The sequence below is a fragment of the Clinocottus analis genome, unplaced genomic scaffold, assembly GCF_023055335.1.
Source record: "Clinocottus analis isolate CAN_PGR_092001 unplaced genomic scaffold, fCliAna1.0.p SCAF_12, whole genome shotgun sequence".
NCBI lineage: Eukaryota > Metazoa > Chordata > Actinopteri > Perciformes > Cottidae > Clinocottus > Clinocottus analis.
The window spans coordinates 3,603,780-3,613,587 of record NW_027175843.1 but is presented as its reverse complement, the minus strand read 5'-3'; the positions used below and the strand labels follow the sequence as shown (position 1 = coordinate 3,613,587).

The following is a 9,808-nucleotide window of genomic DNA, read 5'->3' as shown; positions in this document are numbered from 1 at the left end:
GGGAAGTTTTACCAACGTCAACGTGTGGACTTTAATCTGATTATTCACTGGTCTTCTTTTTTTTTAGGTGGTGAAAATGCAGCCAATTGCACATCCCCTTTAAATCCTTACATGTCAAGGTGTGTGTATGTGTGTGTGTGTGTGTGTGTGTGTGTGTGTGTGTGTGTAAACATTGACAGTATTTGACAATAGTAACAGAGCAACAGTCCAGTTGGCTGAAATGTCTATGATGTAATCATGTTTAAAACAATATGTAGATATATTAGGAGAGGCTCTTAGAAGACATGAAGGAACATTAATCTGATATTTGTCAGCAGCAAGACTTGCGATGCAAAGTTTACTTTACTCACGTGCACCGTCCCGTCACATTCCTTCATGAGCTCGTCCGGCTGCGCGTCCTCATGAGGACATTAGACGTGCAAACCGTTGATCCGTTTCAGCAGACTCTCCGCTCTATATTGTTTCCTCTCCTTCCTTTTTTTCCTCCTCCCTCCTGCTGTGCGTTTACACTTGGTTGCCTTGGGGATGGCGAGGCAGACAGAGCGGCTGGCTTGAATGAGTTTGAATGCCAGCAGGCTGTTTGCTGCCTGACACACTCAGGCCTGAGTTGGACGTAAAATATCAATATTATGCCAACTTCTTTTGTAAGGACAACCGGGTCAAGTGCGGCGTGAACTCGATGGAGCTGGACTTTACGCTCTGCACTTTGCACTTGAAAACATGACGTATTCCTGAAAGAACAGACAAATATGCGCCGGAGCGTCCGCTGCTTTACTGTAACGTCATGAGCAATAAGCTGCAGGAGTGCTGGACACTCACAGCTCTTCTTCTTCGGCATCCGACGTGTTTTCGGTTTGATATTTCCAGTTGAGAATACGTGTCGGCCTGCGCTTCCTTCTGCAGCCCTTCCTCCCTGTGTCCAGCAGAGATAATAAAAACCTTTTCTCTTTTTTTCCTTTAATGTTTTCTTCTTTATGTTCTCTTAACTTTTGATTGCACTGCTGGCAGAGGACGAAGTGCTTGATCTCTGATTTCAGTTGCCCTCAATTTTGAAACGCTGCCGTGATTCTGAAGCCAACCACTGGTGTTGCCTCTGTGTCATCCTCCCTTCACCCCCCCCCCCCCCCACCGCCCTCCGACCTTCCTCTTACTCTCTGTCGGTGCCAGATGATTTGACAGGCCGACTTTCCCATTCAGCCGTTTCATTTTCCGAGTTTTTGTTGTCTGGGCGCTTCTGATGTAACACCACGGAGCGACAACAACAACACAACAAAGGTTTTGGTCCTCAGCAGCCCACATGGATGAGTCACGATGAGGCCTTTTTTTTTTGTACAGGGTTCACACTGAACTGCAGCAAAACAGAGCGAATGTTTATACACTTGAAACGGCTCAGAGAACTTCAATTTCTCCAGCTGGACTGGTCTAAAAATGACATGAAATGAAGACATTTCTGCAGCTTCAGATGATCCACAGAAACAGAGTGACGTTCTTGCCACATGAGTTCATCACCTCTTCAGCCAAAGTTATAACAAACTGCTGTGCAGCCACACACATTCAAACTCACACAACTTTATTCAAAATCAGAGTACACATCCCATGATTCATCTTCATTTTTAATTCAGAGTTCAGAGTTGAAAGGGAGGCGAAAAGAGGATGCAGTCTATGAATCAGACCTGTCTGCTGAATTTAAGATTAAGATACAGTTTAAACATCTTTAAACTATTACAGATTTTCTGTGTTGGGCTTGTATTCCTTTTAGAAATAAAGCGCGTTATAATTAACACCACACATCCCTTACCTCTCGTGTTTAATTACATTAAAAAGAAGGAAAATCTGACAGGAATTCTCCAAAGATTAAAATAATGGAGCTGTGAAACGTTATTGGTCCTAATAGACTGCTTCAGAGACGTGAAATCATCCATCAATCAAAGAAAAAACGTTCGTAAAGAAATCCGCACAATGTGAAGCTGCGTTGTAACGCTCCATGAGACCACTAGATGGCGACATTGAACAACTCTGAATCCAATCCTGAAGCAGCGCACACACAGACACACACAAGGCACTTGTCTTTATATCCACAGTGACGTTTCCTAAAAAGTTTTTGGGGGAGTTCCAGAGCAGTCTATGATATGTTTGTCCCAAACATAAACGAGAGCCCTGTACGAACGTGTTTTTAATTTGTTATATTCTACAACTGCAACATTTCTAAAGAGAACTTGCCTCTCTCTAAAATACTGCTATTCTGTTTTAGATGATGATCACCACAATTTCCGGTAACACAACCAGTACAATCTGTATTCAATTGCCTTTGTTTGTTTATTTGTGTATTTAATTTGTTGATTCATGAAGTGGGCGCTGTATCCGATTAACCAATGGAAAAGTACCATTAGGACCCGGCGCCTCCTCCCTCACCCAAAACACCCCTCCCCTCCCCTCCCCTGCCCTCCACCGCGCGGTAACCGCAATGTCTGGGTCTGTCCCGTGCGTGTGTCCCCGCCGCTCACCCACAACCACAGCCGTGCCCTCTCAAAGAGTGCACGCGCGCACACACGGTCTCTCCGCTCCACCGGTCCCAGGCTGGTGCGTCCCGTTGCGCGCGGCACCGTTGACCAACCCCGGAACGCTCCACACGCGCGCGCGCGCGCGCTCTGGACTTCCGACTGACTGCTGGGGAAGATAGCGACAACTTTACGAGTCAATATGGTTTACGCGTGGATGACAGAGGATCGGTGACAGGAAGTGTCGGGGGAGTTCAGGCGCAGCAGGAGCGAGGACGAGCCCCCCGCCCTCCCTCCCTCCCCCAAACACACACACACACACACACACGCACGCACGCACACCGGGCAGTTTGCGCAAAAGGTGATACAGCGGAGGATTCCCCCGACCGGACGGCCGCATTAACATGGATTTCTTCACCTGCTGTCTGCGATGATGTTACCTCTCACTCTCTGAGCTTTTCCTCGCGTGCCTTCCACCTCCCTCACCTCCCTCTCTTCACTTTCACTTCCCCTGCAAACTTCAGTCGGCGGATCGTTTCCGAGAGCGCCGGGATGGGATCTCAGACCGGGGCAGCTGCGCAGAGACAGGCGCTCCTGTGGTTCATTGTAGGTGAGTCTGTCATCGGGCTTCAGTGTACCATTTAATACGTTGTTCTCTCACTCAAACACTCACATGACACTAGTTACCCAGCCTGCGGGTTTGTTATGATATCATATTTATTTGGGGATAGTGGTACCATGCAGCCACCATGCGTGGTGAAGCGTAAACTACATCATCTTTTGTATGAACTTCAGTTTATTCAATGATGCAAGCATGCATGTTATATATATATATATATATATATATATATATATATATATATATATATATATATATATATATATATATATATATATTTAAGATATATATAGATTTAGATAAACCATCTAATTTGCAAAAGGCTAAATTTATTATTCTCAAAAGTATGTGAAAAAAAACATTACACCCACTCACTGCATCTAACCTCACAAGTCAACTCTTTTTTTATTACAATGTTTTTTGAGTTTTTTTGAACAGGTGGGAAATGTGCCCAAACTAACCTGTCTAGTTGTTTTTGTTTATTCGTTTGAGAAGCCAGGAAATGAACTCAGACTAAACCGCCCTCTCTTCCCTGATGGCTTTGTGGAGGCTGCACTGAAAACACATTGCATTTGACAAATACAACAAAACTGAAAATCTGCTTCAAAACGTAGAAGTCACATCACGTCACGCTCAACTTAAAAGTTTAATGTCTCTTTAGCGTACAGAAGAAGGGACATGAATATAACATGACTCATCTTCCAGTAGTGTTTGAGTCAATCAGTTTACTGCGTGGAGGCCGTTAAGGTTCTCTTGGAGTGGCAGTAATGTCTCTTAACCTTTCGCAACATTTGTGCAATCATGTAATATCATCGGGTTATCGTCGGGTCATTGTGATCACGCTCACTTACAAGACATGCAATGAATTGGTTGGAGGGGTTTGGAAAAAAGTCATTCAATCTAAAAAAAAAAACAACAGAAAAAAGAAGTAATATGTAGCAAAAAATGAACATAATGTTGGCAGTGAGTTGTCAACGGAGACCTGGTTGGTCATCTCTTATCCAGAGGCAGCTCCTTCTTATCTTCTCCTACAGAGCTATTAAAGGATAACATGTGCTTCAGGTCTTTATGACTGGAATTAAAGATACAAGATGCAACTAAGAGTTGCCCCGATGCCGCTTCCTTTGATGACATACGATGTCCAAACATAGTAGTAAAACAAAGATGCCTCTGTTCTTTTTTACAAAGCATTGTTAAACCATAGATTATTTCGACAAGAAAAAAAATCTGATCGGAATGATGCATTAGCTTGACGAAGTCCTGCCATCGTTTTAAGATATTACATTATAACAATTTGACATTTTTGTATTATGCATATAAAATAATCATGCCTCTCATGCTGCCTTCAAAGGAGATTGTGTGTTTATGAAAAGAGTCCGTATGATCACCCCATAAAGTTGTGACGTGTTTGCTGACGTTGTCATGAATGACAAAGGCCATGAATGTACTTTCAATAAGACAATAAGTTAATAAGTGGACAATAAGTTAATGTATTGTAATTGAAATTACAAAAGCCGGCCCAGCCCGTTAACACCATGCACTGTGTGTAAGAGGTGGACATAGTCTTCATACCGTCAGCCGTTGGTTTGATGCCTTGAGTCATTTTAGCTGTTGCCATGTTGGATAATGGGACCATAATTTACTAAATGAACATCATGATGTATTGAAGAAGGCTTGAAACCAGCGACTGAGATCATAAACTCATGTTTAGAATATTTACAGAGGGAATAAATCAAGTGACAAGTAGGGTCATTTTCTGCTTGACACAGTCTGATTTATTTATTATTTTTTCGCAACCAAACCGATGGCCAGTAGAGAGAATGCCAGTTCAAAGCACTTCCACATTGGCTTCACATTTCAAAGTTGTTGGCCGCACAACTTTCCATGTCGTAGCCACGAGCTCACAGGAGCAGCATCCCCACAGCTGCAATGATGACCGGCTGGTGCAGTCTGACAACACGGTCACATCTGACGGAGTAGCGTTAGATTTAGTGTCTGATTAGCATTAGCTTTACTGTCAGACTGACTAGCGGTAGCTTTAGTATCTGACTGATTAGCAGTAGCTTTAGTGTCTGACTGATAAGCATTAGCTTTACTTTCTGACTGATAAGCATTAGCTTTAGTATCTGACTGATTAGCGCTAGCTTTAGTGTCTGACTGATTAGCATTAGCTTCACCGTCTGACTGATTAGCTTTACCGCCTCTCAGCGCTTGGCGCTCCATAATTCGGGGAACGTATAATCACCTTAAAATAACGTTATTAGGTGTGCTGAGAAGTAACTTTGGGATAGCTGCTAGTGATGGGATGTGACCTGTGTAGAGGAAAAGTCACCATTCAGCATGATGATTCAGAGAATGATTCTCTCTCTTTCTCTCTCTCCTCTCCTCTCCTTTCCTCTCTCTCCCTTGAGGAAACGTCTTCGGTGGAGCATAAATAGTACAGACTCCAGCAGGGAATCAGACACCGGCGAAGAGATTCCTTTTTTTTTTTTTTTAGCTCGGCCAGCTTGCGGGATTAACGTTAATTAGCGACAGCTGTGCTGTAGTGTCGTGTCACAAGCAACTCTTTGGTTCATTATTCCAGCTTCTTCAGACGTACTTGAAAACAAAGCTCTCAGTACTTGGAAATGGCGCCCTTCCAGTTCAAAAAACCCTCAATCATGTCTCGGAATTTAAAGTTATGCTTAAGTTTTGAAACGTTTTACACTTAAATGGTTATTTCTGTTAATTTTGAATACTTTTTTCCAAGTTGCTGAGTATATGTTTTATATAATGTAAATGACTATTTAAAAAATAAATGTATTTGTTACATTTTGTTTCACAAAGTGAGTAAAGCGATGTTTAAGTGATGTTGCCTCACACGTACAATAATGATCCCAGTTATCTAAAATGCCCTGTAGTCCACCGGATCCACAAATGAACAAGATGTGACGAGAGTTTGTCAGAATGCCGACATGGATTTTTCTGAAAATTATGCCAATTATTACACAAATTATGTTTGACGAGAACGTTCAGCATATAAAGGCCACGTGTAACGAGGGGAAGGAGATCTATTACTTTGTGGATTCATCCGTCTTCATTGTCTCGTATCTCTGTACATCCACTGCGCTTGTAATTTTAGGCCGATGACATTCAGTTGACTCCGGTTCACTCCCCAACCTCCAACACTAATGCTCACCACTAAGTGTTTCCCCCTGAGCTGAACCGTAATGTGAAACTCATCCCCTAACCGCTGACCCCCCAAAGTCAGTGCTCATTGTGCTCATTGTCCCCGCTTCGGGTCGTTGTGCAGTTCCACCTATTCAAGTCTCCTCGTGGTTGCGGAAAAAGCAAAGATGAACACACGGTTGTCATAAGCACTAGAGACACATACAGCGAACGCAACCGCGACCGTGGCGCTCTTCGGCAAAGGTGTTTAGTCACGCTTCCTCTCCTCTTTGCCTTTTGTGTCCCGTTACAAAGGCTCCATGTAGGTGTTCTATATTTACACAAAGAGAAAGTCATGACTCATCACAGGAGCACCAGGTTGCCTCATTACTGTTCCACCACATTCTCACCTGAAACCGCTAAGTTTTTTGAGAACATTTCATGTCCCAAGACCCCTAAATAATTCTGTTCATTCAGGCGGTTCATTTACCTGTCAAGGGTGCTTTTATTCCATCCATCTTAAAGGCACTTTAAAAGGCCGACAGCGTACTTTAAATCAACATAACACATGTTTGATACAAATCAAAACAACCTCTGCCGTTGAAGTCGTTCGTGCCGATGGCAGAAGCGATTCTTTATCTTCGGGGATGATGTTTAAAGGTCAACAAACACCGAGCGGACGAAAGGAAAGAGGGGTCTTCCCTCTCCGCCATAGATATGGAGGGATGGACTCGGAGAGACACTTTAATCCTCTTCCCCCTGACATGATCGTCTTTCATCCGGCGGCTCAGAAATCAATTTGAATTTGAGTGGAATATTTCACACACACCAGCGACTCACCGGATGGTAGTGAAATGACAGGCGGGGAAAACTTTAAGGGGGGGGGACGGACATCTGGCCAGTCTGACAGTAACTGAAGAGTGTTGGCCCACGGGACAATGTGTGGTACCTCCCTACACATAGCAGTTTCAATAAATCTTGGGCAAGCTTTTAATTAATTCCTCGTTTAAAATGAGAAGTTATTAAAAGTTGATTAATTTCGGTCGAGTGGCTTCATTCAGAATCAACTGGTCTTTCAAAAATCCAGCCAGGTTTAAGGGTGGTTTCAGATTATTTCAAACCTGTCCACGGTTGGAAATACTCCGGTACTCGGTAGACTGAAAAAGAGGCTAAGCAGCCAAAGAGCACCGTAACTGCAAAAAACGTCACTCAAGATCGGATCGCAATAAAAAAAACTGTTCGCGGTCAGGTCAACGACTCTTAGTTAGCATTTTTTTTGTCTCTTTGTGCGTCTGTTTGTTAGTACGCATACATTTTCTCTTTCGTTAAAACCACAAGATCGGGGCATTTGTCCTGCGATCATTTGGTGTCGAAATAATCGCGCAAAAAAAGTGTTTGTCATTCTTTTCCACACCACGCAGAGTGAACTTGAATGATGCGTGAAGCTGTAGGCGGGAGGACAACAATAAGCGTTGAAGGTCGGGCTCGTAGCACCGGCAGTGGATGTCGATCTACTTTCAGCCCCGAGTTCGTCTTGATAAAACACTCATGGGCCTTATGAACACTGACCGTTGCAATCATTCCTCAAAGTGACTCTAGAGCTGGATTAAAAGGAGACAGCTGTTAGCCGAATGAAGTGGGCATCTTTGTAATGACCTCCTGTGTGTGAGCGTATCTCTAGCTACTTAATTTTTTTACTCATTTCTGGCAGTAATTATTCCGTCACTACCCAAGCGCATCAACCGCAGACGCTAGAAGATAATGTTCAGTGAATGAAACGCACGGGAAGGGATATAATGCTGTCGTAGGGAAAGCGGTATTTTTTAATGGGTATGTTAGTTGTCTATTTGAACATTCAGCAGACCATGAGCAACATGGGCATTCGTTTGGTGTCGAGTGTATAAGTCCAATATTTAATCTCTCTTTTTCATGCTTTCTGGAGGACTGCAGATCTGGCTGATAATTCATCTCTTAGTCAAAGTATTAATGCAGCTTTTACATTTTTTTAATATCAGATTGGGAAATCTTTGAGGTAATTATTATGGTATAAAAGAAAACCAACCATTTGGTAGCCATTAACTGGTATCTTATCATATCTTGCCATGTAGCAATGTATGTGCACATCCTTTGTTACTTTTCTATCATAAGAATATTAACTATGACCATAACTCCTCTCCCGTCGTGTTGTTCACCATTTATCAAAAGACAACAGGGAGATGTTGCAGTTGGCTGGTTGACATCCTGCAGCACCAACAAGCATGTTTGGGTGTGTACATATATGAGATATACGCATACTGGGTTCAGTAATGTTCATTTCTGTTGGGTTTCACCTGATAAGCCCTCATCTAAGGAATGCATGGATGTAAAAAAAAAAAATGCATGGGTCTCTTGGGCAGAGCAGCATGTATTACCGTTGTGAAGGACTCAAGGGGACAAGTCTCCATAAATCAGTAGAGACAACACACAGAGAGATAAATGAGGTGGGCGGGGCTGGATAGTGAAAGTTTTAATCGTGCTGATATACGTTCGTTTTATGTGGCGTTCCCATGAGTGTGTTTGCACGCTTCCTGCGTGACAGTCCCGCCCACCGGACTTTGGATAATTAATTTAGATAGACGGTGAGCGATGGATGAAGGGAGGGAGGCTCCATGAAAAGAAGGCACCTTTTTCACGTCTCATATTAGATAACTTTCCTCGTACACTTCCGCTCCCCAGTATGTCTCTCTCTCTTTCTCTCTCTCGCTCTCCCTACTTTCCCACTGTATCAGAATCAGAAGACTTTATTGATCCCATGGGGAAATTATTACTTTACAGTTGCTCTTATGAAGAAATATGAGGGAACACATTGAATAAAGGACAAAACTATGTCAAATGAATTGTATATGATGGACGTGATTCTACAACATGTTACAGAGGTTTGTCAAAAAAAGTGTAGATGCCTTATTAATGGAAATATTGCACAGTTGAATTACTGTAAGAAGCAGAGGGCAACAGGCTGCATGCACGGTCGGACTTGCCAAGTCCCGTATGAGAGAGGCAATTTCTTGCGAGTGGCTAAATAACAACACTGTTTCATGCTCAACAGTTACAGTTAGATAATAAGTACATGATCGAGGAAGAACTCTGAGGGCTCCTCATGGCATTTGCAAGATTCCACAATGCCCGAAGGAAAAACAACCAATCAGAGCAGAGGAGGAATCTCCAACGCAGCTGTCAGACACTGCTCTTTAGAAACAGGAACTCCAAACAAATATGAATCAATATTCTGTGACTGCATTGGATAGTTCTCACCTCAAAAAAGCTGTCAGAAACATGTTTTATTCTTCTGTTAGGCTGTTTGTGACCCATCCAAAGCCGAGCACCGCCAACCGGCCGGAGAAGACGTTCTCCTTTCACAGCTAAACAGGAACAATGTGTTTCTGAAAACATCTGAGACAATGAATCTGGATTCATACGTGATCGGCGCCGCATATCTTGATAGTTGGATTGGAGCTCACCAGCGGTTAATGTCAGGATGAAAAGTTATTTTGAACTAAGTTACTAC

At 43.1% G+C, this 9,808-nt stretch overlaps 1 protein-coding gene across 1 annotated transcript in view; it reads left to right on the top strand.

The window, feature by feature from the left end:
- The first annotated feature begins 2,492 nt into the window (after window positions 1-2,492).
- ramp1 (receptor activity modifying protein 1) overlaps window positions 2,493-9,808 on the top strand; it is a 50,715-nt gene continuing 43,399 nt past the window's right edge. Inside the window, exon 1 of the mRNA XM_068571830.1 lies at window positions 2,493-3,108. Coding sequence (XP_068427931.1) covers window positions 3,051-3,108 — 58 coding nt within the window. The 5' untranslated portion in view covers window positions 2,493-3,050. The remainder of the gene's footprint in view (window positions 3,109-9,808) is intronic.